The sequence below is a fragment of the Megalopta genalis genome, chromosome 2 (genome assembly GCF_051020955.1).
Source record: "Megalopta genalis isolate 19385.01 chromosome 2, iyMegGena1_principal, whole genome shotgun sequence".
Lineage (NCBI taxonomy): Eukaryota > Metazoa > Arthropoda > Insecta > Hymenoptera > Halictidae > Megalopta > Megalopta genalis.
In genome coordinates, this window is record NC_135014.1 from 4531401 (window position 1) to 4557404 (window position 26004).

At 35.5% G+C, this 26004-nt stretch overlaps 9 protein-coding genes and 1 pseudogene across 22 annotated transcripts in view; 7 read left to right on the forward strand and 3 right to left on the reverse strand.

The window, feature by feature from the left end:
• The first annotated feature begins 140 nt into the window (after positions 1-140).
• LOC117228055 (uncharacterized) lies at positions 141-3580 on the forward strand. Of its 7 annotated transcripts, none has more exons than XM_033483716.2 (5): positions 141-279; positions 1505-1690; positions 1775-2535; positions 2682-2833; positions 2911-3580. In XM_033483716.2, the coding sequence occupies exons 3-5, from the start codon at positions 1777-1779 to the stop codon at positions 3311-3313; spliced, it is 1314 nt and encodes a 437-aa protein (XP_033339607.2). In that variant the 5' UTR covers positions 141-279; positions 1505-1690; positions 1775-1776; the 3' UTR covers positions 3314-3580. The 7 variants fall into 7 exon arrangements, with proteins under 7 accessions (XP_033339607.2, XP_033339608.2, XP_033339609.2 ...); XM_033483717.2 differs by having other exon boundaries at positions 144-279; positions 1633-1690; XM_033483718.2 differs by having other exon boundaries at positions 191-1690; positions 1775-1927; positions 2030-2535.
• Positions 3581-3952: 372 nt separating this feature from the next.
• LOC117228074 (2-iminobutanoate/2-iminopropanoate deaminase) lies at positions 3953-6129 on the forward strand. The gene is made up of 5 exons (XM_076528740.1): positions 3953-4524; positions 4637-4797; positions 4905-4973; positions 5070-5125; positions 5194-6129. The coding sequence occupies exons 1-5, from the start codon at positions 4454-4456 to the stop codon at positions 5251-5253; spliced, it is 417 nt and encodes a 138-aa protein (XP_076384855.1). The 5' UTR covers positions 3953-4453; the 3' UTR covers positions 5254-6129.
• LOC117228062 (metallo-beta-lactamase domain-containing protein 1) lies at positions 4970-8430 on the reverse strand. Of its 3 annotated transcripts, none has more exons than XM_076528738.1 (6): positions 8082-8430; positions 7556-7995; positions 6133-6372; positions 5914-6078; positions 5709-5831; positions 4970-5634 (listed from the first exon to the last, which is right to left on the reverse strand). In XM_076528738.1, the coding sequence occupies exons 3-6, from the start codon at positions 6281-6283 to the stop codon at positions 5435-5437; spliced, it is 639 nt and encodes a 212-aa protein (XP_076384853.1). In that variant the 5' UTR covers positions 6284-6372; positions 7556-7995; positions 8082-8430; the 3' UTR covers positions 4970-5434. The 3 variants fall into 3 exon arrangements, with proteins under 3 accessions (XP_076384853.1, XP_076384852.1, XP_033339615.2); XM_076528737.1 differs by having other exon boundaries at positions 7283-7995; XM_033483724.2 differs by having other exon boundaries at positions 7094-7995.
• LOC117228017 (integrator complex subunit 9) lies at positions 6313-7367 on the forward strand. Its single transcript, XM_033483646.2, has 3 exons — positions 6313-6428; positions 6576-6770; positions 6845-7367. Exons 1-3 carry the CDS (start codon positions 6420-6422, stop codon positions 7031-7033), a joined length of 393 nt encoding a protein of 130 aa, XP_033339537.2. The 5' UTR covers positions 6313-6419; the 3' UTR covers positions 7034-7367.
• Positions 8431-8573: 143 nt separating the features above from the next.
• On the reverse strand, positions 8574-9945 carry Tcs3 (Probable tRNA N6-adenosine threonylcarbamoyltransferase Tcs3). Its single transcript, XM_033483720.2, has 4 exons — positions 9806-9945; positions 9251-9692; positions 8991-9169; positions 8574-8916 (listed from the first exon to the last, which is right to left on the reverse strand). Exons 1-4 carry the CDS (start codon positions 9918-9920, stop codon positions 8645-8647), a joined length of 1008 nt encoding a protein of 335 aa, XP_033339611.2. The 5' UTR covers positions 9921-9945; the 3' UTR covers positions 8574-8644.
• A 532-nt stretch (positions 9946-10477) lies between these two features.
• LOC117228056 (uncharacterized) lies at positions 10478-12445 on the forward strand (annotated as a pseudogene). Its single transcript, XR_013037217.1, has 4 exons — positions 10478-10617; positions 10702-11462; positions 11609-11760; positions 11834-12445. The product of XR_013037217.1 is annotated as an uncharacterized LOC117228056 (transcript).
• A 249-nt stretch (positions 12446-12694) lies between these two features.
• On the forward strand, positions 12695-13945 carry LOC117228068 (2-iminobutanoate/2-iminopropanoate deaminase). Its single transcript, XM_076528741.1, has 5 exons — positions 12695-13053; positions 13166-13326; positions 13434-13502; positions 13599-13654; positions 13723-13945. The coding sequence occupies exons 1-5, from the start codon at positions 12983-12985 to the stop codon at positions 13780-13782; spliced, it is 417 nt and encodes a 138-aa protein (XP_076384856.1). The 5' UTR covers positions 12695-12982; the 3' UTR covers positions 13783-13945.
• Positions 13946-14035: 90 nt separating this feature from the next.
• Positions 14036-17054, forward strand: IntS9 (integrator complex subunit 9). The gene is made up of 10 exons (XM_033483715.2): positions 14036-14310; positions 14458-14652; positions 14727-15131; positions 15189-15435; positions 15498-15678; positions 15742-15977; positions 16044-16255; positions 16337-16522; positions 16588-16782; positions 16857-17054. Exons 1-10 carry the CDS (start codon positions 14302-14304, stop codon positions 16974-16976), a joined length of 1986 nt encoding a protein of 661 aa, XP_033339606.2. The 5' UTR covers positions 14036-14301; the 3' UTR covers positions 16977-17054.
• LOC117228064 (FUN14 domain-containing protein 1) lies at positions 17003-20205 on the reverse strand. Of its 5 annotated transcripts, XM_033483729.2 has the most exons (5): positions 19921-20061; positions 19359-19526; positions 19033-19228; positions 18835-18946; positions 18177-18316 (listed from the first exon to the last, which is right to left on the reverse strand). In XM_033483729.2, exons 1-4 carry the CDS (start codon positions 19974-19976, stop codon positions 18869-18871), a joined length of 498 nt encoding a protein of 165 aa, XP_033339620.2. In that variant the 5' UTR covers positions 19977-20061; the 3' UTR covers positions 18177-18316; positions 18835-18868. The 5 variants fall into 5 exon arrangements, with proteins under 5 accessions (XP_033339618.2, XP_033339619.2, XP_033339617.2 ...); XM_033483727.2 differs by lacking the exon at positions 18835-18946 and having other exon boundaries at positions 17003-18316; positions 20049-20205; XM_033483728.2 differs by lacking the exon at positions 18835-18946 and having other exon boundaries at positions 17003-18316; positions 19359-19540; positions 20049-20179.
• Positions 20206-20780: 575 nt separating this feature from the next.
• The window catches only part of Utx (Utx histone demethylase), a 155921-nt gene continuing 150697 nt past the window's right edge, over positions 20781-26004 (forward strand). Inside the window, exons 1-3 of the mRNA XM_076528729.1 lie at positions 20781-21062; positions 21581-21834; positions 21929-22037. Coding sequence (XP_076384844.1) covers positions 20995-21062; positions 21581-21834; positions 21929-22037 — 431 coding nt within the window. The 5' untranslated portion in view covers positions 20781-20994. The remainder of the gene's footprint in view (positions 21063-21580; positions 21835-21928; positions 22038-26004) is intronic.

The window sequence follows — 26004 nt, forward strand, 5'->3', positions numbered from 1 at the left end:
AACAAAAAGAATAATTTGGAAATAAACTACAGAATCGCTGTGAAAATGTTTATACAAATTAATAAAAAATCAGGAGTACGTATGGCGTTCGTAAAGCACGAACGAACAATCGAGGCGACATCTGTTGTTCGTTTCGCTTGGAATGCATCCTCTGCATTTGGTGCGGCTCGTCAAAGAAAAGTCTTTTGAACGATCTCCATTCGTAGAACGTCACGCGGAAGTGAATCACCAAGATTCGTGCCAGAAAATGCAAGTTTGCGAGTTGCCGCGGTGAGAAAAGTGAGTGTCGTTGTCTCGAAAGGTTCTTGAGCCCGGTGAATGTCGTGAAAATTCCACGAGTAGCGCTCACTGGGTGGGCGATTGATTTTCAAAGTGACCGTAGACTGCGAGCGAATGAACGCCTCTGACGCTTCGGTACGGGTAGCAACCAGCGTTGCCAGAGTTAGATCTATTCGAAGTATCGCGTCGGGTAAAAGTTTTGTGAAGCCACGTAAAACAACGACGAAAAAAAAAAATAAAAAAAGATATTAATAAAACCAAAACAAAAAAAGAACTAGTGCAAAGGTGTGTACCAGCAAATGGGAAAAAGCGAGAAGAGCCGACCTTCGCTTTTAATGAAAGAAAGGAGCGAAGGAGGCTATACGCGTACATACCGGTTCGGACTCTCTCTATCTCTCTCTTTCTCTTTATCTCCCCGAGCTTGTGTGCTCGAGGTATTCCGCGATTCTCAAAGTATCCGTTACGACACCAGCAAGGTATTGCCCGGGTAATATCTGAAATGGTGTCGCAAGAAACACGGTTCTACCGGTCACGATATCGTGCAGTCGGGCATTTGCGTGACCTTGACGTACCCGTTACTCGAGCCACAAATTCCGTGTCGCGTTTCGGTGTGGCTATGAGTCGTTCGCGACAAGATATCCTCCGACGCTTTCCGAAAAGGTGACGTTCCGCGTACGACATCCCCGATGATGTCCCGATACACTGAAAAAAGATTCGCGTACGCGCAATTCTCTCGTCTGTGTACACACGGTCGGTGTAACACTGATGAGCGGTCGGTCGGACAGTCGGTCGGTCTTATCGTGTATCGTAATCGGCTACGTGAGTGCCGCCGGTACGGCGTTACCCGGGTAATGCTCGAGATAAACTTCACAACCTTATGCGTTCTCGGTCCGGTAAATGCAAAAGACCCGCGAAAACTTGGGACCCGACCGACTCGCGTTTTCGCGTGCACGCGACGCCTTCGAAAGGCGATCTCTGAATTTGGTTCGACTCATTGAAAGTCCACGCGACCAACATTTATGGATCGTGGATCGAAGCGTACTGCAATTCTGGACATGCGGAGAGTGGCGATGGTAAGACATCGCGACGGGTGATGTCCAATACCACATGTGGATTTCGCGAATTCAAATTCTGAGAAACGCTTTTGACCGGGAATACTAACTTTTCCGCTGCTCGAACCACTACAGATGATACCTATTTGTGACATATAGAATTTTTAACGTAGGCCAGTCGACCCAAAGGACGAGTGGTACTGGTTCTTCTAGTGGTCTCATGGCGATTAATCCAACGTATTATCATCTTTATGGCTGTTCTGTCATGTTTTGAGAATTAACGTGTTCACTGCTCTCGCAGGAGTTCGGATCAGCAGTTTTCGCTCCTCCAGTGTCTTCCGGTTCAAGATATCCGTAAGGTAAACACGTGAAATACCGCTTGTTAACATATGAACTGAAATGAAGATACGAAATAGAAACTTATAAATATTATATTATTTCAGGAATGTCACGGGACTATGATAGAAGAAGAGGAGGCAGTGGTAGTGGTAGCAGCTCTAGTAAATTACGGATGGATACCAATGTATCCCAACCCAGACCTCATGGTGAAAATTCTGGGAAGAGGAGAGAATTAGATAGTGTGATGCGGAAAGCTCGTGAGTCTCAATCAAGTTATTGGAATAAAAAGCTTCTGGAGGTAGAGGAGCGAGACCCAAATCGATGGAGGCACAGTGGATACAAAGAGTTGTATGTTGGAGGCACAGCAAGCGGAGAACCGAGCAGAGGACATCCTCGCAGTCCAAGAAGTCCTAGACCTAGGAGTCCCCATAGCCCAAGACCGCGCAGTCCTCGAACTAGAAGTCCACGTTCGCCTCGCGATAGATCGCATACCAGAGGAAGACCGGCACGAAGTCCAAGTACAGGCAGTACTTGTTCCGATAGATCATGTAGCGTCTGTTCGCCGAAAGAACGACGACGCATTACCCAACCTTCTCGTTCGCGTTCAAGATCGCTCACACCGGTTCGAGCTCGAGCACATCCAAAAGAAATAATACCCTCGAGTTCCCGAGTAATACCGGCTCGAACTAGACCGCGATCACCTCCTTTGCCTCGTCCACGCACACCCCCACCTACACCGCAACCTCCACCACGTCACCAAAAGGACTACAAAACAATTAAAGAAAAAGAAGCCAAAGTTCGACGCAAAGAAAAGCATCATACTAGAATCCCAGAAGATCCACGTGTCCCAGATCCAATACCATTGGTAAAACATATTTTTGTTGATGTACATAATTACAAATTATGGTTCTTATATGTAACAACAATTTTTTTCACGTATAATAATAAGCCCTTTCTAGCTTTACCTACAGTCGGTCTTGTTTCCAATATGTAACTATTGAACTTGTGCAGATGCGTAAACCTGTAAAGGTAGAAAAAACACATTCAAGCCACGGAGCAACCCAGATGATTAGGCCCCCACCGGAATCCTCACCCAGTGAAGACAGCGACAGCTCTTCTACTACATCACACGTGGGACCACCTAGAATGACTTTATCAGAACGGTATGTCTGTGATATCTAATGTATGAAGAGTAACGGAAAGAGCGGGACTAAAATAAGAATGTAAAACTGTCTTATAGATTCGGAAAAATGGCACAGTGGAGCGTAGATCGTAGAGATATGGAGAACATGAGAATTACAAAGGATGGAGAAAATGCTATGAAAGTAGTAATAGAAGGCGAAGAAAGAATTGCAAGATTAGGATATGATTCTCCACCTCCGGGACATTATCCTGAATCACTGTTAGCACAAGGACCAAGAGATCTTGAATGTTGGGACGACGTCCGTGTCAGATATGATTATTATAAAGCAAGAGGATATCTTCGAGACCTCACATTAGATGACTACATAAAGTGGGAGGAATGGTGGTATAAATATCAAGAATGGTTAGAGAGGGAACGTTTTTATGAACAATGGGCGTCTACGAACCGTCCTAGTGGAAGCCGCAAGAGACGCGGTAGACGTAACAATGCAGCTCACTGAAACTTCACAAGCCTGTTGCAAACCATTCTTGATTCATAGACATTGTCATCAACAATACATACTGTAATACTTGTTGTGCTTAGAGAGGACTGCAGGTGTGCAAATGCTCTATACATACATGAATACATACCTATACGAACACACAAACATATATATATAAATACATATATATATACATAGATATACATATAATTATAATAAAAAGTATGACTGTGCTGTAAAAACCTCGTTCTCATCGGTTTATTAAGTAAACTTTGATATTCAAAATTTATGTTTTTTTTATTTTGTTCTTTTTTTCATTCTTACACGTTACAGTGTACACAGAGTATTCTCTGTGCTGCCTAAAACATCAATACTTAATCGAAATAGATGTACACCTACTTTATCTTTTCCAAAGATTAATGCTCTTACTCTCAGCAAAAATATCTTTAGTTATAAAATTTTTTGACTAACTTCAGAAATCAATAAAATATTACTTTTTATTTAACGAGAATACACAGTGTAAATGTTTCTTGATCATGCTCGTATAAGGCGATGTAAAGATTATATCATAAGTAAAAAATAAATTGATTCTTTGTGAATAAATAGTATAAAGTCATAATATACTTTACTAAACATAGTTTAATAGACTTTTATAATAATGTTACTAATTTGATTTAATTCTGAACTCTAAACACTCCAATAATTCTTTTTAGTTGGACAGTGTATTTAATATTACTAGCGTTACTAAATTAAGTGCAAGTGCAATGATTTTCAATTACTTACTTCACATAAAATTCGTTATAACTACTTTCATATTTCAGAAAGAATCAATTCTCTATCGATTTTTACCACCTGAAAAATTTAGAAATAAAATATTGTTAATGTATAAAGCAAATGTTTATAAATTTATGTATACATTGTTAAAAAAATGCTTCTTATGTATGTAAAATAATAAGTTATCATTGCACTGGAAATCGCATTTAAAGAACATGAGAAAGACAGATAGATAAGTTACATAAGATAAGAATTGCTCCAAGTCAGGGTTAAAGGTTTATCAGAATTTAAACGTGTACATATAAACAAGACACATAACTACTGTATCGGTAGTAACGCTGAAAGTTTGTAGTGAATACAATTCCAAGCAGAACAAAAGTGATCATGGCTTCACAAAAAATTGTTCGAAAAATAATATCCTCTTCATTGGCTCCAATACCTGTTGGTCCATACAAGTAAGCAGTACAACATTTATAGCATTATACATGAATGTTTTGCGTTTGTTTATGCGTATTTTATTGCTATTGATTTTTTAATAATCCGGCACAACAAATTTTATATTAACAGTCAAGCAGTACTTATAAATCGTACTGTGTATTTATCTGGAGTTCTTGGTGTTGATGTGAAAACTCAAAAACTTGTTGAGGGGGGTACAGTTGCTGAAGCTCGCCAAGCTCTAATAAATATGGGACACATTTTGAAAGAATCTGGATCAAGCTATGATAAAGGTTACACTTATTTATTGAATATACATGTATTATAAAAAATAAGAGATAACTTTTGCTCGAAGCATATAATTCCAATCATAACTTATAAAAATTGTATTTTCTTACAGTTGTTAAAACAACAATCCTCTTAAACAGTATAAATGATTTCGCTGGAGTAAATGAAGTTTACAAAGAATGTAAGAATAAATTTAATTCCATTAAATCTTATAGAAAAGATAAATTACATTTATCTCATATTATATTTGGTAATTATTTGCATTTTTGTTTTGTAGTTTTCACAGATAACTATCCAGCACGATCCACATTTCAAGTTGGAAAATTACCTATGGTATGAAATAATTATTTTATATTTTGTGCAGTAAAGTTTACTAAATTTAATTACTTATAATATTACAGGGAGCTCAAATTGAGATTGAAGCTATTGCTGTTACTGGGGATGTAGAAACAAAATTGTAACGTGAAAGTATTTCAATGTTATGTCAAGTATATTTTTTTCTAAGATCCAAACTAGTACTATTATGTTTTATACTAAAGTAAGTAAATATATGTAGAACGAAGTAGTGACATAAATGATGAATACAAAAATAAGTTTCTTTCTTTGTATGCTACTAAATATATTATTTTATAAGCATTAAAATTAATGTTCTTCTTGATCTGTGACAATTTTTCTCATTTCATTGGTAACACGAAACATTGGCCCATGTCCAGGTATTATAAATTCTGCAATATTTATTACATACGATCTCCAATGTGATTGATCTTTTTGTAATTCCACAGTTCCCAAGTCCCTCCATATTGAAGGATTTAAAATATCTTCTTCTTTTTCAAATAAATCTCCTGCAAGATTTGTTGTAACATTCAATTTCAATTGCCTATAATAATTTTTATACTACTAATAACTCTGACAAAACCTGTTATAGCATAGCAGGTAGATTTTTTAGACACAGTTCTTTGAGCTAGTACTGTGACATCTTCAGATGTATGTCCTGGAGTAGCTATGACTTTAACTTCTGGGCAAATTTCATATGCAGAATCTGCAGAATAATTATAATCTTCTGTATTATTTACATAATAAAAGTTAATTATAATTGTATCAGTGCATGTGGTAGAGACTACCATTTTCAAATTTTGGTCCAAAGAACATTTCTCCTCTGTGGACACAAGTTCCAATTATATGCTCAGCATTTAGAAAGAGATTATTGTTGCCTATGTGATCTGCATGACTATGAGTACAAACGACGTAATCAATTTCATCAGGAGTAATATTATGTCGATTAAGAGCTGAAATGACTATATTGTTAAATGACTATATTAAAAATCTTTTAAAAATCATACCTTGTATTATTTTGTCTTTATCCCAAGCTGTCATTGTATCAACGATCACATTCTTCGATGCTTTTATTAATGTGCAAGAACAATTTGCTTTCATTATCTCATTTTCAAGTTTTTCAGAGTAACCATCAAACAACACAATAACTTCACACATTTTTGCAATTCAAAATACAAATAACCAACGTTATTTTAAGAGGTTACAGTATCAATATTTACATATGTAGGGGGTCCAAACATTTTCACCTTATTGTTGAGAATAATTCAATGTTTAAGGAGATACAACATATAAAATGAAATTGGTAAATAAATTGGTATTATGATTATTTAAAATGTAATTTTATATAATATGAGAGAAGATATTTTTAATAACACCTCTTATCTTAACCTTAATTTATACAAATGTTTTTACTGTTGATACTGTTTCTACAAAAAATTTTTATTTGTAGTATTGCCTATCAAGTGAACCAACAAAACCATGTTTGGTATTAAGTTTTAAAGGAATTACACTAATGTTAGACTGCGGCTTAAACATGCAGTCTGTATTACATTTTATGCCGATGCCTTTGGTTCCTAGTTCAAAATTCAATTCATTATCATCCTGGCTTCCTCGTGATAATCATCAAGATTGGCAAATAGAAGGGGTTTGAATATTTATTTGTTTTAATTAACAAAAATGCGACAGCTCTCTCATAAAATTTAAATATTTACTTTTTAGGAGTTAAAAGAATGTTGTGGCAGAGTATTTGTAGATTCAACCCCAGAATTTTCTCCACCACTGGAGAAAATCATAGATTTTTCAGAAATTGATGCTATCTTGATATCAAATTATACTTGTATATTGGCTCTACCATTTATAATACAAGATACTGGTTTTAAAGGCATTGTGTATGCCACAGAACTTTAAGGCATTGTGTATGCCACAGAAATTTAATTACCTTCAAACGAGGTGAAGTAATCAAATTACCTTTAAAAAGGAAAAAGGGGCGAGTATTTATTGAAATTCCACGACTGTTCAACTTGTGACGGCTCGAAATCATAGCACATCGTTTTATTCCTTGCGATTTCTCATTGTTAAAATATTGTTCTTTATCTCTACAAAAGGACAACCATTTCTACGTTTTCTCGAGCAATTTTCAGCAATTCTCAAGGATACATGTAAATCTGTCAAAAGAAATTCGATTCGTAAGATCGATAACGAAATGCTATCGCTAAAATAAATTTTATGAAAGCATCGGAAACTTTCAAGTGTCGCCTGGTATTTCACCGTTCATATCTCAAAACCCAATCATCCGATTCACTTGAAACTTGGCAGATGTCTCCAGCAAACGTCCCGATCTCTCCTGACACAGAGCGAAATCGATACCCGCAAAGTTTGATTCGTGCGAGCTGTAAAATCGACCAATAACCCGATAAGTCGAAACTTTACCTTTCGCATCGCTATCATATTTTTATCCTCCATTTCTGTATCTGCTCAACTTCGGAACATACTGACATAGACTAAGTATCTACCGAGTTCTAGGATTTCACACGATCTTAACATCCCAATTTTATGATCACTATGGACGAGCTTTTACTGCCTTTACTGTCTTCCCTTCACGATGTACGTTTCTTTCGGTTGCTAATTATTGTGTACGATTCGACGATCGTTTTCGCAACATGTTGTCACATATCTCGATGTACACTTCAAAACGGATAACTGCATTTGTTTCCACAGACAGTTTCACGTCTTCCGGTTCCTCTTCGTCTAGGTGGTAATCACTGACAAACTGACGGCTCACGCTGAAATGTTCCGTAGGCGAACAATTCCTCTTCGCCCACGCGACCTCAAGTATATGGAGTGTCCAAGAAATCAAGTGTAACTGCTCCCTGAAAAGACATAGATACATATAAGGATCCTGATAATTCAAGAGTCCTTCTGAGAAAATCGAGTTCAAGGACGCAAAATTTGGTACCTGCCATTACTTGAAAGCGATCACGATCTCGTTAAATTCGCGAAGTGCATCTTGAGGTAGAAAGTCTTCAAAGGGATCGGGAGGTCTTATCTTGAGAGACAATCTTTACCTAGCTGTATTGCGAAACGAAAAGATGGTAGCTGATGGAAATTCAAAATTTAGCGCCATTCCTCGTAGGGAGAAAACACTCAAATTAGTAGGCAAATTTACCGACAGGCCAAATTTCTCTAAATAAATTGATAGCGCCGCCTGGTATAAGTTTCGCGATTCTTGTTCCAGACGAGGTATACTCATCCGTGTTAAAAGTTCCGACAACTTGTAAGAGATGGGGCAACAGTTGTTTTCCTAATGCTAATCCCCTCCCCCAACCCGTCAAATTGTCGTACTAATCTTTTTGTTTCAATTTTCTCAATCTTGGAAATGCCACAATTATTGAGAATTTAAAGCTTGTTACCGAAAAGAAGAATGAAGAAGAAATTAATATACAGCTCGTTAAACGAAATAGATTTTTTATTGACAAATGACGTAAAAAATCTATTTTTTATATTCGTCTTAAAATTAGTTTATTCACGCCATGAAACAAGCACGTCATCAGTGCGATACCTCTGGACGCATGACGTCTGCATCCAGGGAGTATGACCGCTGCTTTGATATTGATGTAATCCTGCCACTGCAATCATTACCCCATTGTCTATACAGAATCGTTCGTCTGTAGCATGAAGTACTGCATTTCGTTCTTTACACATAATTTCCATCATTTCCTGCAATCTTTCATTACATCCCACACCGCCAACAATTAATACTTCAGATGATTTTACATGAGCCATTGCTCGTTCTAAAATATCATAAAATCAGAAACATATTTGTTTGTTACATTATGAAGTGGAATTGTATTTCATGCCATTGTACCTGTAATTTCAATCAGCATAGCAAACAATGTTTCTTGTAGAGAGAAACATAGATCCTCTCGAGTAAATTCTTTTGAATCTAGCCAAGAGGGGAGATGTTCCTCTATGTGACTTAATATGCCAGAGAAAGATACATCCATGCCTTTAACCACATATGGCAATGGTGCTAGCTTTTTACCTCTTTACATCCATGGAATTGTAACAAGAGAAATCGTTACTATATTTACAGATAAAATGATCTGTCAAAATGAAACAACTTACTTTTTCGCTAATTGTTCTATGTTATAACCAGGGCTAGGATCGTTTGAAAGTTTCAACAGCCTTGCAAAACGATCCAAGCAATTTCCAACAGCTATATCTATTGTTTCCCCAAAAATACGATATCTTTGTCGAGAGTATGCAATCACCTGTGTATTCCCTCCGGAAACATAGAGAACGGTTGGATTCGAGCTACCTGTGATTAAACGGCCCATTTCTATATGACCAACACAATGATTTACTGCTACTATAGGTTTATTGTACAGTTGTGCAACTGTTCTTGCCACCAGTGCAGCTACTGTCAATGGAGCACCCATTCCAGGACCCTTGGTGTAACACACCACGTCTACATCCTTCAATGTTATCTTTGCATCGTCCAATGATTTTTGTAGAACATCAAGAATGTGTGTTCTGTGATGTTGTGCAGTCTCACGTGGCAAGAATCCTTTCCAAAAGAATCATTGAAAAATTTCATGTACAACTTCATAAATATTAATGATTCGTACGAACAGTATGTGCTGTTTCCTGAAGAATGGGTGTGAAAGGTTATGTTTTTACCTTCACCCGGCGGTGTAACATAAGTATGTCGGACATTTGATAGTACATTTTCGTCCTGAATAATTCCAATGCCCAATTTATTCGCGCTACCTTCGAATCCGATTGCTATTACCATTTCTATTTCAGTTATTCAATTTGAAATCGGACCAAATAGTTAAACATGTCTATAGTCTGTAGTCATTGGTACGCGGGTAAATCAAACATCCAATGGAAGACGCGTACCCATGCGCAGTACACAACACAACCATATGTATGTAATTTCTTTCAATGTACTATCGGTTGCATTGAATAGCGTGCACAGAGTAAAATAAAAAACGAAATGAATAATTTGAAAATAAACTACAAAATCGCTGTGAAAAAGTTTATACAAATTAATACAAAATCAGGAGTACGTATGGCGTACGTAAAGCACGAACGAACAATCGAGGCGACATCTGCTGTTCGTTTCGCTTGGAATGCATCCTCTGTATTTGGTGCGGCTCCATTCGTAGAACGTCCAAAAAATGCAAGTTTACGAGTTGCCGCGATGAGAAAAGTGAGTGTCGTTGTCTCGAAAGGTTCTTGAGCCCGGTGAATGTCGTGAAAATTCCACGAGTAGCGCTCACTGGGTGGGCGATTGATTTTCAAAGTGACCATAGACTGCGAGCGAATGAAAGCCTCTGACAGTTCGGTACGGGTAGCAACCAGCGTTGCCAGAATTAGATCTATTCGAAGTATCGTCGGGTAAAAGTTTTGTGAAGCCACGTAAAACAACGACGAAAAAAGAAATAAAAAAAGATATCCAGTGTCTTCCGGTTCAAGATATCTGTAAGGTAAACACATGAAATATCGCTTGTTAACTTGTGAACTGAAATGAAGATATGAAATAGAAACTTACAAATATTATATTATTTCAGGAATGTCACGGGACTATGATAGAAGAAGAGGAGGCAGTGATAGTGGTAGCAGCTCTAATAAATTACGGATGGATACCAATGTATCCCAACCCAGATCTCATGGTGAAAATTCTGGGAAGAGGAGAGAATTAGATAGTGTGGAGCCGAAAGCTCGTGAGTCTCAATCAAGTTATTGGAATAAAAAGCTTCTGGAGGTAGAGGGGCGAGACCCAAATCGATGGAGGCACAGTAGATACAAAGTGTTGTATGTTGGAGACACGGAGAGCGGAGAACCAAGCAGAGGACAACATCGTAGTCCAAGAAATCCTAGATCTAGGAGTCCCCATAGCCGAAGACCACGCAGTCCTCGAACTAAAAGGCCATGTTTGCCTCGCGATAGATCACATACCAGGGGAAGACTGACACGAAGTCCAAGTATAGGCAGTACTTGTTCCGATAGATCATGTAGCGTCTGTTCGCCGAAAGAACGACGACGCATTACCCTACCTTCTCGTTCGCGTTCAAGATCGCTCACACCGGTTCGAGGTCGAGCACATCCAAAAGACATAGTACTATCGAGTTCCCAAGTAATACAGGTTCGAACTAGACTGCAATCACCTCCTTTGCCTCGTCCACGCACACCCCCACCTACACCGCAACCTCCACCATGTCACCAAAAGGACTACAAAACAATTAAAGATACAGAAGCCAAAGTTCGACGCAAAGAAAAGCATCATACTAGAATCCCAGAAGATCCACATGTCCCAGATCCAATACCACTGGTAAAATATATTTTTGTTGATGTACATAATTATAAATTATGATTCTTAAATGTAACAACAATTTTTTTCACATATAATAATAAGCCCTTTTTAGCTTTACCTACATACGGTCTTGTTCCCAATAGGTAATTATTGAACTTGTGCAGATGTGTAAACCAGTAAAGGTAGAGAAAACACATTCAGGCCACGGAGCAACCCAGATGATTAGGCCTCCACCAGAATCCTCACCCAGTGAAGAGAGCGACAGTTCTTCTATTACATTACACATGGGACCACCTAGAATGACTTTATCAGAACGGTATGTCTGTGATATCTAATGTATGAAGAATAACGGAAAAATTAGGACTAAAATAAGAATGTAAATGTTACAGATTCGGGAAAACGGGAGAGTGGAGCGTAGATCGTAGAGATCTGGAGAAGATGAAAATCTCTGTTTGCAGAAAGACCAAGAAGTCTTGAATGTTGGGACGACGTCTGTGTCAGATATGATTATTATAAAGCAAGAGGATATCTTCGAGACCTCGCATTAGATGACTACATAAACTGGGAGGAATGGTGGTATAAATATCAAGAATGGTTAGAGAGGGAACGTTTTTATGAACAATGGGCGTCTCCGAACCGTCCTAGTGGAAGCCGCAAGAGACGCGGTAAACGTAACAATGCAGCTCACTGAAACTTATATATATAAGTATAAATATAATTATAATAAAAAGTATGACTGTGCTGTAAAAACCTCGTTCTCATCGGTTTATTAAGTAAAATTTGATATTCAAAATTTGTTTTCTTTTTCATTCTTACACGTTACAGTGTACACAGAGTGTTCTCTGTGCTGCCTAAAACATCAATACTTAATCGAAAAAGATATACATCTACTTTATCTTTTCCAAAGATTAATGCCCTTACTCTCAGCAAAAATATCTTTAGTTATAAAATTTTGACTAACTTCAGAAATCAATAAAATATTACTTTTTATTTAACGACAATACACAGTGTAAATGTTTTTTGATTATGCTCGTATAAGGCGATGTAAAGATTATATCATAGGTAAAAAATAAATTGATTCTTTGTGAATAAATAGCATAAAGTCATAATATACTTTACTAAACATAAATTAGGTGCAAGTGCAATGATTTTCAATTACTTACTTCATATAAAATTCGTTATATCTACTTTCATATTTCAGAAAGAATCAATTCTCTATCGATTTTTACCACCTGAAAAATTTAGAAATAAAATATTATTAATGTATGAAGCAAATGTTTATAAATTTATGTATACATTGTTAAAAAAATGCATCTTATGTATGTAAAATAGTAAGTTATCATTGCACTGGAAATCGCATTTAAAAAACATGAGAAAGTCAGATATATAAGTTACATAAGATAAGAATTGCTCCAAGTCAGGGTTAAAGGTTTATCAGAATTTAAACGTGTACATATAAACAAGACACATAACTACTGTATCGGTAGTAACGCTGAAAGTTTGTAGTGAATACAATTTCAAGCAGAACAAAAGTGATCATGGCTTCACAAAAAATTGTTCGAAAAATAACATCCTCTTCATTGGCTCCAATACCTGTTGGTCCATACAAGTAAGCAGTACAACATTTATAGCATTATACATGAATGTTTTGCGTTTGTTTATGCGCGTTTTATTGTTATTAATTTTTTAATAATCCAGTACAACAAATTGTATATTAACAGTCAAGCAGTACTTATAAATCGTACTGTGTATTTATCTGGAGTTCTTGGTGTTGATGTGAAAACTCAAAAACTTGTTGAGGGGGGTACAGTTGCTGAAGCTCGCCAAGCTCTAATAAATATGGGACACATTTTGACAGAATCTGGATCAAGTTATGACAAAGGTTACACTTATTTATTAAATATATGTGTATTATTAAAAATAAGAGATAAGTTTTGCTCGAAGCATATAATTCCAACCATAACTTATAAAAATTGTATTTTCTTACAGTTGTTAAAACAACAATCCTCTTAAACAATATAAATGATTTTGCAGGAGTAAATGAAGTTTACAAAGAATGTAAGAATAAATTTAATTCCATTAAATCTTATAGAAAAGATAAATTACATTTATCTCATATTATATTTGGTAATTATTTGCCTTTTTGTTTTGTAGTTTTCACAGATAACTATCCAGCACGATCTACATTTCAAGTTGGAAAATTACCTATGGTATGAAATAATTATTTTATATTTTGTGCAGTAAAGTTTACTAACTTTAATTGCATATAATATTACAGGGAGCTCAAATTGAGATTGAAGCTATTGCTGTTACTGGGGATGTAGAAACAAAATTGTAACGTGAAAGTATTTCAATGTTATGTCAAGTATATTTTTTTCTAAGATCCAAACTAGTACTATTATGTTTTATACTAAAGTAAGTAAATATATGTAGAACGAAGTAGTGACATAAATGATGAATACTGATTATATAATAATAATACATACATAATGATATAATGATTTCATCAGGAGTAATATTATGTCGATTAAGAGCTGAAATGACTATATTAAAAATGTTTTAAAAATCATACCTTGTATTATTTTGTCTTTATCCCAAGCTGTCATTGTATCAACGATCACATTCTTCGATGCTTTTATTAATGTGCAAGAACAATTTGCTTTCATTGCCTCATTTTCAAGTTTTTCAGAGTAACCATCAAACAACACAATAACTTCACACATTTTTTCAATTCAAAATACAAATAACCAACCTTATTTTAAGAGGTTACAGTATCAATATTTACATGTAGGGGGTCCAAACATTTTCATCTTATTGTTGAGAATAATTCAAAGTTTAAGGAGATACAACATATAAAATGAAATTGGTAAATAAATTGGTATTGTGATAACTTAAAATGTAATTTTATATAATATGAGAGAAGATATTTTTAATAACACCTCTTATCTTAACCTTAATTTATACAAATGTTTTTACTATTGATGCTGTTTCTACAAGAATTTTTTATTTGTAGTATTGCCTATCAAGTGAACCAACAAAACCATGTTTGGTATTAAGTTTTAAAGGAATTACACTAATGTTAGACTGCGGCTTAAACATGCAGTCTGTATTACATTTTATGCCGATGCCTTTGGTTCCTAGTTCAAAATTCAATTCATTATCATCCTGGCTTCCTCGTGATAATCATCAAGATTGGCAAATAGAAGGGGTTTGAATATTTATTTGTTTTAATTAACAAAAATGCGACAGCTCTCTCATAAAATTTAAATATTTACTTTTTAGGAGTTAAAAGAATGTTGTGGCAGAGTATTTGTAGATTCAACCCCAGAATTTTCTCCACCACTGGAGAAAATCATAGATTTTTCAGAAATTGATGCTATCTTGATATCAAATTATACTTGTATGTTGGCTCTACCATTTATAACACAAGATACTGGTTTTAAAGGCATTGTGTATGCCACAGAACCGACACTACAAATTGGACGATTCTTTATGGAAGAATTAGTAGAATTTATTGAACAGACACCTAGAGCAACATTAGCTAAACATTGGAAAGAAATGTTGCATGTTTTACCTCCCCCATTAGCTGATGCTCTTAAACCAAAATCTTGGAAACACGTGTATTCAATGGTAGCAGTTAATAATGCTTTATCAAATATCCAAACAGTTGGATATGATCAGAAATTAGTAAGTAAATAAAACAAGATTATTAGTTTGAAGCAGATTTTTATTAAGTTTTTACAGGATATATATGGTGCATTAACAGTTACTCCCATAAGCTCTGGATATTGTTTGGGTAGCAGCAACTGGTTAATATCCTGTGATCATGAGAAAGTTGCATTTGTCAGTGGATCATCAACGTTAACAACTCATCCACGACCTATGGAACAGGCTACATTAAAACATGCCAACTTATTAATATTAACAGGTTTAACTCAAACACCCACTGCTAATCCAGATACAATGCTTGGGGAACTTTGCATGACCGTTGGTATGTATCGGAAGTTTTGTTCTTGTGAGTAATTTATATTTTTACTAAGTAGAATGTTTCAGCAATGACTCTCAGGGCTGGTGGATGTGTCCTAATACCCTGTTACCCTTCTGGCGTTGTGTACGATTTATTTGAATGCCTTAGTACCCACTTAGATAAGTCAGGATTTTCACAAGTCCCTCTATTTTTTATATCACCAGTAGCTGAATCATCTTTAGCATACTCAAATATATTAGCTGAATGGTATGTATTGCATATCATAATCTATTATATATATATATATCATTTCTTTCAATGTGATTTCAGGTTGTCAACAAATAAACAAAATAAAGTTTATCTTCCTGAGGAACCATTTCCACATGCATTCCTTGTTAAAAATGCTAGATTAAAACATTTTACATCTACGTATGCAGAGGGTTTCAGTTCTGACTACAGACAACCTTGTGTTGTCTTCTGTGGTCATCCTAGTCTTAGATTTGGCGATGCAGTCCATTTTGTTCAGTTGTGGAGTAATAATCCACTACATACAATAATTTTTACAGGTATATCTTGTTTAGGATGTTATATGTTTATTCTATGAATTATGAATTAATGGATGGTTCTTTCAGAACCAGATTTTCCATATCTGGATGCACTAGCACCATTTCAGCCTTTAGCTATGAAAGCTGTACATTGTCCGATAGATACATCTCTTAATTTTACTCAGGCTAATAAATTAATTAGAGATTTAAAACCAGAACATTTGGTAATACCTGAATGCTATACACAACCACCTATAACAGCACTGCACAGGACAGATCTTGTAATAGAGCCTGTTGGTGTAAGTTTGAATGTCTTTTAATGCAATTCTATTGATATACATTGTTTTGAGTATTAACTCTGATCGATACATGTTTTTAAGGAGAAGCCTTTAATTACCTTCAAACGAGGTGAAGTAATCAAATTACCTTTAAAAAGGAAAAAGGGGCGAGTATTTATTGAACCCGAATTAGCTGGAAACATAATACCAAGTGAAATTCGACCTGGCTTGAGTCTTGCTTCTATTACTGGTGAATTGGAAGTTAAAGACAACGTGTACACAATAAAGGTATATACTTATAAAATATAAATAAGCATATGTTTCTATCATAAATTAAAAAACCATGTTTACAGAGTATCGAAGACAGACCATGTGGAAAGCGTAAAGCTTCGTCCGGCTCACCTGCTCCAATCAAGGAGGAAGTTTTGAAGGAAAGAAAACATGAATATGGTAACGTGGATCCGCAAGAGTTACTTCAAAAACTCAATCAAGAAGGCATCCTGGGTGCCAAGTTACAACATAGCCCAACTGCTACCAGTATTCACTTGGTAAGAGACATTTGTATTAAAATGTAAAAAATGTATTTTATTTAGATACGTTCATGGGCCATTTATATTTATAGCAAGATGAAGATACTTTAATTCAAATAGGAGACAATTCAACACATATATTTTGTAATGGTGATCAAAAGATTAGAAGACGATTAAGGGTTATGATAATGCAGTGCCTAAAGAGATTTTAATAGAACAATTAAGTAACATCGAATAATGACTATTTTATATGATGTAACAATTTTATTATAATTTATTTTTCTACATCATTGGAATCATCGTTAATTTAATACCCTTGAGAATGTGTGTTTAAACATCTGGGTTATTAATAAGCATAATTTACTTTCGGAGTTATTTATAACTATGCCCTGTACATATACAGACATTGTGTTATACATAATATCTACAAACCCACATATAATTAATGTGACAACATTATACGATTCCGGTATTCATTACGATATTTTATGCAGTAGCATATATAAATTTAAAAGTGTAAAATTCGATAGAGATTCTATCTTAACGAAATAATAATACCTTTCAACAAAATGTATCTACCTCATCAGGAAACATATAACTGAAGTATAAGACCATGCGATGCTGAGAACACATTGTACTTATGAAATCAAAACTTTCTTTTCTAGTGTCAATTATGACACTATATTTTTTCATTTAATGTACGTGCACAGTTTTTATTATGAGTACAAAACTCTCCAAAACGTATAGCTTATCTAGTACATTGAATAGCAAAAAAAGCTTCTTGTAATTCGGTACTATTTAAAAATCGTTTAAATACAAGAACATAATACAAAATAATAATTATTTCGTTTGTCTTTTTACGAATATCTACTGTGATATAATCCAATAAAGATGATGACTAAAACTGACTGCATTCTTGTGTTTGCTGCATTCTGAATGAGTGTAAACTTGGTAATCATCTATATATTGTGAGACGTTTCATGTTATCTATGTGTTTGTGTATTAATGAACACTTGTGTGAATAATACATTATTTTATGTCGATGGATTTTAGATTCACAGAATCTTATAAATCGTAAAAGTTTCCTATTGAATTTGAGACATACAAATATTTTACTATTAATTTTTTATCTCTTTTGTGAATTTTTATATTCAAGCCAACAAGAAAATTTGTGCTGATAGATGAAAAAAAATTATCAACTTCAAATATAAAGGAAGTACATTGTTGTAACTTTCATTTGTCTGCTGCTTCTGTTAACGTCACTATGAATTGATTGTTCACTGTTAATATCAAGTTTTGATGATTAGTATAATTTTTTGGATGAGCACATTGCTTCTTTACTTGCATTCAGAGTGCAGCGTTTATAAACCTAATTACCAGTAGCTATGCCAATTGCTAAACCGGCTACGAAAGACGTGATGAAAAAATGGAATTCTTTAGGTCTGAAAGTGGTATCGCCAGTAACAGAGTGGTACCAGCGTCGTGTACGAGATTCTCCATTTTTCAACAATTGCTCGGCTTTATCTAACTTTTTGTCAACGAATCTCTCGACCTGAAACAATAAATTCTTTTACTAAATAGATTATTTATCTCTATAATTTACAGGGGAACATGCACATATATTTCTTAATCCAATACAAATTTACACAAAGGACTATCAAATAAATTTCATAAGACAAAAACAAAAAATGTGAACAAACTTCACAGTATTCGATTTATTTTACGATGTAACTTAAATGTCTTTACAATACTTCAATATCTTTTAAATATTGTTTTAGAAAAATCGATGCATAAATTTGTATATACATGTTAGGCATAACAACAAAGTATTTTTAATACAAAGTATATACACATTTTGAATGCATGTTCATGTTTTTTAGAAGCATTAAACACATAAGCTTACATATATATATATATAAAAAATGGAGCAGTTTAGTTGTTAAAAATTTAAACAATCTTGCTAATGTGACTGTCAAGTACTTTGTTTTCTCTAGTGAAACATCAGCAAAAACGGAAATTATAACTAATATACAAGGCTGATATGAAAAGTTATAAATATACACTGTTTACTTGTATTTTATTAAAAAATCAAGCATATTTTGATTCAGGATGCTAAACCAATAATGAAACCACCAATGAAACTCGTTGCCACAAATGAATTGTTCTTACACCATCTTCCTACCTATAAATAATAGATATACTCTGTTAGAGGTATTAGTGTAACAAGAACAGAAGCAAATATGATGAAAATATTACTTGTGAATTTACCTTATCTAATAGTTTAGGTCCTTCACCGGTAACTTTTTCTTCTACTTTGTCTGTTATTTTCTCAGCTTTTTTCTGGATTTTATCCCAATTAATTTTTATGTATCCTTGATGGGCTGCTATTTGTAGCATTATAATACCACCGCCAAATGCGAGAGCAGCCATTTTCCCAACTTTCATTGTCATAAATCCAGTGACCCTATATGGTATATTTATATAAAATTGAATTAGTTTTAATAGATAAATGTGATTGTTATAATAAAATAAGGGAACTGTGAAGTAATGTTTTTAATTAATTTTTTTCCCATTTGTATATATTAAGTTCCTACCATCCTGATGTTGTGCCAATAATAATTTGTTTAGTAGCAGACTTTTTGCTCACATCTCCCAAAATCTGGTCAACGAGACCCTTTGCTTCCTTAGAGATGTTTATGTTAATCTCGTCATGGTTCGCATCGTCTTTGTATCTTTTGGTTACCGGAAGACTCATCTTAATACTGAAAACAAAGTACTACTTCTGATTTTTTATAGCAAATGGGAAACATTTAATTGAATAGCAATGTAATAATTTATTAGTTTAAACATTTGTTTTAAACTCATAATATTGTTACACATTATTCTTTTTGTCATGAATTATCGTAAAAAGAATGAATTTTCAGCGTCATTTTGATGTAATGAAATAACAAAGTGTCAGGATGCCATGCTTCGATTATTCGTCAGAACGAAAATATATCGATGATTACATTGCCAAGAATGTGCAGTTGTACGGTGCTCTATCACATAAATCTGATATTTGAAGGTCCACTGTTTACGCTCAATAAATATGTGCGTTCTTCGCCAAATAAGAATAATGATTTTTCGAAAATATGTTGAAAAACAAAAAACAGCTACCGTTTAAATAATTTTGTTGCTCCTGACTTGAGGGTAGTCTTGCGTATTTTAGGCATATTAAAGTTCAGGCGTGTCCCTAAATTACATAATACCTTATAATAATTAGTATTTACACATGTGAAGCTCACCTAGTCTTTGAATCACTGAAATATTAAAAAAAACTAATTCTTTTATGCTCTCGAAGGGATCTGACAGTTCGAAGTCTCCGGTATCACCGAATACCACGGTTTCAGTTTGAAGAACGTAGGGACGTTACAATAACAATACCACTATTAAACCGTCGACAAAGAATGTATGTACGGTATGCACGCTCGTAATTATTATTGAAAAGCGTATATACACGTAAAAACTTGATCAAATTGCATAAGACTAAATGATGATGATTTTGATGATACAAGAACGAAACTATTTCGTACAAAATTCACTTATGTCAATTATTGTTTGGCTAAACTTCATTATAGTGATATTCACATTGTTGTTGACTACATCTTCTTTAATAAGGAAACAATAAAAGAGAAATAGTATATATGAGAATATCATAAATAATATGTCTTGTAAATATTAAATATATCGGTAGTGTTCATACATATCTAAAATAAAAATCTATAAGGGTTGGTGGGTGATTTGAGACACTATGTACATTTGTTTAAAATAACCAGTATTAGGTCAAATGAAACAATATAAAATGGGGAAGAAATTACAAAGAATAATATGCTAGCAATATGGTACAAGTAATTGGATACTTATATTATAAATCTTACAAGGAGACTTAAATATTTCAATACTGCCATACGTTTAATTTCTCGCGCCATTTTAAGACGTGGCAGAAAGTCTTTTTTCTATGTTGCCGGAATTACAAGTCGATGTAAGCGGTGGTAATGGTCTTCCGTCGCGTGATTCGCCATCCTGATTTAACCTGATCGCCGCTTTTAAAAACTTATCATCCCAATGAGGTGACGAGTTGTCGAAGGCGCGGATTAAAAAAATCACTCGGATTTTCGTGCAAAGCGGTCTGTTCTGTGTGTAAACATGTGTCCCTCCTGTTTCTAATGAATCTGTTTACCGTGTGCGAAAATGGCCCAGGAGACTGACGATATCAACCTGACTCCTCAAGAATTACAGATACTATCTGAATTAGACAGGTGATCTTGTAGTAAACAAACCTCGTACCGAAAATACACGTGCTGCTTCTATAATATTCCATTCGACCCTCATGTTTTCATCGCGTACTTCACAGAATATAACCTAAAAAGCTATTTGACAGAATAGGCGCGCAATTCGATCGGTTTATTTAGACGTGCGTGCAACCTACTGACATCCTTTCCACGCGTCCGATTGTACTACATTCGGTTGTTTTATAGTCGTGTTTTGATGGTTTTAATCGTTGAAAACTCGTTCACGCTTCGAGAATGCAAGTTGTCTCACCAACATTTCTTTTTAGCAAATACCAAAATGAAAATATTTACGAGTGTCAAGTGCAGAATGCATTTCGTTGTTTCCTAGTGTGTGACCACAAAATGGAAAATGTGTCACTTAAAATGTATATGAATTTCAGTAAAGTTAAAGAAAACTATAGTTTCTTTCTATAAGCGATACTTGTGTCCATTTGGAAAAATACATTGACTAATGTGTATGTTCTTTTTGTCGGATGGGATCACAGCCGGCAGTTTGGATTCCTGAAACTGAATTCATCGGAGCAATCAAAGAAGAAAGCATTAGTTGTTCGTGCAATCAAATATCTAGAGAGAATGTTAGTTCAAGCGCAAGCTGAAAAGCAACGTAGAAAAGCGGATAGTACCAAAATGAATCCTGACGAGTTAAAAGATGACGAGGAAGATAAAGGGATCAGTATAGATCCTAAAACCTATTGCAAACTAGGACATTTCCACTTACTTTTAGAAGATTATAGTAAAGGTAATTCATAATTTTTATACAACCTCTAAATAATATTATTTCTTTCCTGTAACATTGTACATAAATCTAATGTATTCGCTTTTTGTTTGTTTAGCCATGTCTGCATATCAAAAATTTTATTCTCTCAAAGGAGATTATTGGAAGGATGCCTCATTTTTATATGGACAAGGACTTGTCTATTACCATTTCAATGCTTTTCAATGGTAAGTAACTACAATAATTTATTTCTGACCACATCGCGTGCATGAACTTTTTTTTTCCATATATAATTGTAGCGACGATGAAAGCAATAATATACGAAAATCTTTACAATACCGGATCCATAATTACATCAAATTATTTTAAATGTTCCTGGTTTCAAGGTAGTCATTTTTCATCAATAATTTATCTTTCCACTATTTAAAAGAAAAGTTAAAATCTCATTGAAATAGACCGAGATTATTATCAATCGGGTTACAAAAATCAAGTTAAAGTTGGTGGGGTGAAGATGTGTCTAAAGAAAAATGTTGTAATCTCTCATGAGAGTTGCTCGCCTTGAAAAGGGGGCGTCGGCTCCTTGGATGGTGTACACACAGGGTTCATCGTTCTGATCCTGTATTCTCTATTTTTTTAATTTCGCGCAAAATTCTGTAGGTAATTTCACCCTTTACTACCGATAAAGTAGAACATCGGACCTCGGTAAAGTAGTGTGCTGGTTAGAGCGTTGTTCGGCCGTGCTAGCTGTTAGTACCTTAGCCCGACTACAGATGGCTTTGATTTTCACATTGAACGACGAAAGGTGCCTACGTGCCGAACTGCCATGGAGATATGGCGACTAGGAAAGATGTAACGAGAGAGGGGGGATAATAGGCCAAATACGCATCTGTTTCAACGACCGAAATGGTAATTTAGATTTCCCACAGAAACGTTACAATAACAGTTACCGAATATGTCGTGCGTACGTATTAGCTGAAAAAATCAGAAATACCACTATATACATTTATCGGACTATTTTTTGCATGAATATTTTTTGTAGATACTTCAGCGTTGAGTCTCTTTTTAGTTGAAAATTATAAATAGAGGCCACATAATTGTAAGATTGACATTACGAGGTATGAGAAGTTATTTCGAGAATATTTTCGCGATTGCACGTCGTTAGAGTGATCCGTGTGACGAATATCGATCATAACGCGTCTCAACTGCCTTAATAAAGCTGTTCAGGAAATCTAATATAACCTTAATCGACGTCAGTGATGTACAGATGTGCTCGAATCCCGTTATGCGCGATTCTATGCGAATAATATGACACTCGGCGATGGTGGAATTTGAAAATCAGACTGGGGTTTCATTAATTCTTTATTAGTGAGTTTCGAAATAGCCGGGAATATCACATAATGCGGTTACGTTCGTCATTCTGGATTAACGTCGTGTCAGTGACCAGGTCAAATGTTCGGTGCTCATATTCTAACAATATCTTCGTGTCAAGCAGACGTGCTTCGTAAAATAGATTAATCAAATTCTGGTCAGAGCAGTGATTCGATCTGGAAGCGAATTTTATTTCTTCGTTGCATTCCGTTGCTATTCTAGTTCTCGAAGAGGGAATTATTCATGAAATATATAAAATGTGTATTGCCTTTGTGCAATATATTTATTGTTGTTTCGTAATAACGATACAAATTAATCTTATCGAGAGTTTACTTTTAGGAAAGTACATAATCATTTTTTGGTTGCATTATCAGTTACATGTATTTCGCTATGCGATTCAGTGCAAGCACATTACGTACATTGTTACCGTTGACTTGACGTTTCCTGTCAGGCAATCGGCATTGTAGACGGTCAGGAGTGGGAATATCGATTTCCTGTTCAACCCTCCTTAACTTGGATGGAGCAAGATTCCCATGGAACGAATCTCGCAGGAAATACTCCCTTTCGGACTTTCGGCATTCCACTCGACTACTACGATGCCGAATAAACGTTATCAATTTCACTGATTAATGTCATCCCGCGGTATTTCCCCGTATGAAAATTCTGTCAAGTATATTGTTTCCCCTATTGCTTTACAACTAAATTAGTTTGATGGTAGTAGACACGCAATTCGAATACTTCAAAACCTTAGGTCAAGTTCTAGAAATTCTGTAGTAGTTTGTTGAATAATTAATTTCAAAGTTCGCAAAAGGTTCGAATACTGAAACAGAGTTACCGCGTTTCATGGTCAAATAATTTTATCGAAAGTTTTGGAGTCACGCAATAGTCTCTAGTCACGTACATCCAAGGCTGCCTTAAGTGTTTCAAGTTTCGCACGTGTGGGTAATGTTGGTAACTGTGGGATGCTATATTAACAACGGCGATCCGAGGTTGCAAAAATGCGGGAATTGTTGCGCTCGATGAACGTTATTATCTACTGAATAGAATTTAAATAGTACGCTTATATTAATACAGCTGTTTAGTTATTTTGTTATTTACATAAACGACGAATTAGATCGCCTTAAACTTTAGCGTCGTTAGTCTTTATTTTTGCCGACAAACCGCAGATATATTGAGCGGATGAAATTGAATGGTAGATCCTCCCGTTGCGGATGCGAGAAGCGGTTTCCTTCGTATATTAGGTTTCAAAGTGTCCGTTCAGGTGTGATTACTAGGAAGTACATAACAGCAATTATTCGATATGAGTTATTTGAGAGAAAAGGCAGAATTACGCGCGCCGGCTCGATATCACGTCGTTGACCAATTATTCAAATTTTGTCATAAATTATCGAAGAATATTTAATCCGCACATCTGACAGCAGTCATTTCTGTTTAAATCGAGCCCTTGTGGAAGCTTCCCTATTTTCCGAGACACCTTCGTCGAAAGTCGGATTGGGATTAGGCATGTTAATTGCACTCGCGTGATAGATTATTCTCTAGTAGCGTATGCCAATGCTCCGCGAATGCGATAATTACAAGAATGGCGCTACGGTTCGTTGATAGTGTTAACTTGAAAGAGAAAATGGATCAGCTCGTGTCACGCTGTAACGTATCGACAGTGGAACGAACGTTGCATAGTAGTATTCGTTAATTTGTTGGACGCGGCGATAAAATTAATTCGAGAAAATTGAAGCTCTAGTTACAGTTGAAATAAATAACTCTACCGTGGGGCAACACCGTGCAAGCAAAGAAACAGATACAGAAATGTGATTGAGATTACAGATACAATATAACCGATTTCTTATTTCACATTTCTACAAATTTTAGAGACTCATTGGGAATACTTGAATAAATTACATTATTCGAACAAGTCTTGTAATAAAAATTTCTCAAAAAGATGAATCCGATCGCTTTTACGAAGCAATGCACGCAAACCGCTATCACTGCTCGATAGGTTTAGCGTTAAAATGGCCCTTTGGGACGTTGAGAGCCACTGTGTCCGTCCAGCAACGAGGGCGAGCACTCGAAGCGCAGAGGATTAAGTTTCAATTCGCGGGACTGTTAACGCGAAAATGAGTTTCGCATCGTAGGACAGCAAAGCCGTTGGAAGAGGTGGCCGATTGATATTGTGTTTTTCGAGTCCCTTGCCAGGCGCGGCCCTTCGCCGACGGAGCCTGCAAGCCAACCCCTTCCTTCGGTCAGCGAACCTTTTTTCGCCAACTTTTCACCCCCTCGCGGCCACGGTCTCGTTCAATGGAGACGAAATCTCCCCAAGGGTGATTCACGTGACGCGCGTGACTCGTCAGTTTGTAATCTCTCGAACGTGCGCGCGGCCCGCGGTGTTGTCTATTGTATCGATGCCTGCAATATTTATAGCGGCCGCGGTATTATGCAGTCGCTCGGCACTGTTGTACGCGCCGTTGTTTTGCGATATCGATCCTCTTATTTTGATACGTAACGACTAGCTAAGCAACCGTGTACCGATATACATATTAGCCTGCCGGCAAACAAATGGCCGATCAACACTCTTGTCCGTTGACGAATTGCAATTTCGATTCAGTTCGCATACGTCGACTAAAGTAACGTTCCTTGAAATTCTGGGGTTCGACGCGGCAAAGTTTTCTCTGGAAAAAGTGGGAACATTCTTCCTAGTACTATGAGCCATGGTCAAAGTCACCTATTCATTGATATAGCTACATTTTTTAATATATCATTGATAATTATTGTCTAATTTATATATATATATGTATATATATATATATATATATATATATATATATATATATA

What these genes read in the sequence shown, in the direction of transcription:
- LOC117228055 (XM_033483716.2), top strand. Translation starts at nt 1,777, where the DNA reads ATGTCACGGGACTATGATAGAAGAAGAGGAGGCAGTGGTAGTGGTAGC. An exon ending in TCCCAGATCCAATACCATTG is followed by an intron (nt 2,536 to 2,681) that starts GTAAAACATATT and finishes GAACTTGTGCAG; the next exon opens with ATGCGTAAACCTGTAAAGGT. An exon ending in AGAATGACTTTATCAGAACG is followed by an intron (nt 2,834 to 2,910) that starts GTATGTCTGTGA and finishes ACTGTCTTATAG; the next exon opens with ATTCGGAAAAATGGCACAGT.
- LOC117228074 (XM_076528740.1), top strand. Translation starts at nt 4,454, where the DNA reads ATGGCTTCACAAAAAATTGTTCGAAAAATAATATCCTCTTCATTGGCT. An exon ending in TGGATCAAGCTATGATAAAG is followed by an intron (nt 4,798 to 4,904) that starts GTTACACTTATT and finishes ATTTTCTTACAG; the next exon opens with TTGTTAAAACAACAATCCTC. An exon ending in AAATGAAGTTTACAAAGAAT is followed by an intron (nt 4,974 to 5,069) that starts GTAAGAATAAAT and finishes TTTGTTTTGTAG; the next exon opens with TTTTCACAGATAACTATCCA.
- LOC117228062 (XM_076528738.1), bottom strand. Translation starts at nt 6,283, where the DNA reads ATGTGTGAAGTTATTGTGTTGTTTGATGGTTACTCTGAAAAACTTGAA. An exon ending in TGGACCAAAATTTGAAAATG is followed by an intron (nt 5,832 to 5,913) that starts GTAGTCTCTACC and finishes ATTATTCTGCAG; the next exon opens with ATTCTGCATATGAAATTTGC. An exon ending in TACCTGCTATGCTATAACAG is followed by an intron (nt 5,635 to 5,708) that starts GTTTTGTCAGAG and finishes CAAATCTTGCAG; the next exon opens with GAGATTTATTTGAAAAAGAA.
- LOC117228017 (XM_033483646.2), top strand. An exon ending in AAGATTGGCAAATAGAAGGG is followed by an intron (nt 6,771 to 6,844) that starts GTTTGAATATTT and finishes TTTACTTTTTAG; the next exon opens with GAGTTAAAAGAATGTTGTGG.
- Tcs3 (XM_033483720.2), bottom strand. Translation starts at nt 9,920, where the DNA reads ATGGTAATAGCAATCGGATTCGAAGGTAGCGCGAATAAATTGGGCATT. An exon ending in TGTTACACCGCCGGGTGAAG is followed by an intron (nt 9,693 to 9,805) that starts GTAAAAACATAA and finishes TCTTTTGGAAAG; the next exon opens with GATTCTTGCCACGTGAGACT. An exon ending in ATAGAACAATTAGCGAAAAA is followed by an intron (nt 9,170 to 9,250) that starts GTAAGTTGTTTC and finishes ATGGATGTAAAG; the next exon opens with AGGTAAAAAGCTAGCACCAT.
- LOC117228068 (XM_076528741.1), top strand. Translation starts at nt 12,983, where the DNA reads ATGGCTTCACAAAAAATTGTTCGAAAAATAACATCCTCTTCATTGGCT. An exon ending in AAATGAAGTTTACAAAGAAT is followed by an intron (nt 13,503 to 13,598) that starts GTAAGAATAAAT and finishes TTTGTTTTGTAG; the next exon opens with TTTTCACAGATAACTATCCA. An exon ending in AAGTTGGAAAATTACCTATG is followed by an intron (nt 13,655 to 13,722) that starts GTATGAAATAAT and finishes ATAATATTACAG; the next exon opens with GGAGCTCAAATTGAGATTGA.
- IntS9 (XM_033483715.2), top strand. An exon ending in TTGGATATGATCAGAAATTA is followed by an intron (nt 15,132 to 15,188) that starts GTAAGTAAATAA and finishes AAGTTTTTACAG; the next exon opens with GATATATATGGTGCATTAAC. An exon ending in ACATACAATAATTTTTACAG is followed by an intron (nt 15,978 to 16,043) that starts GTATATCTTGTT and finishes TGGTTCTTTCAG; the next exon opens with AACCAGATTTTCCATATCTG.
- LOC117228064 (XM_033483726.2), bottom strand. Translation starts at nt 19,976, where the DNA reads ATGCCTAAAATACGCAAGACTACCCTCAAGTCAGGAGCAACAAAATTA. An exon ending in GCAACAAAATTATTTAAACG is followed by an intron (nt 19,527 to 19,920) that starts GTAGCTGTTTTT and finishes CTTTGTTTTCAG; the next exon opens with TATTAAGATGAGTCTTCCGG. An exon ending in GACCTAAACTATTAGATAAG is followed by an intron (nt 18,317 to 19,032) that starts GTAAATTCACAA and finishes TTATTGTTTCAG; the next exon opens with GTCGAGAGATTCGTTGACAA.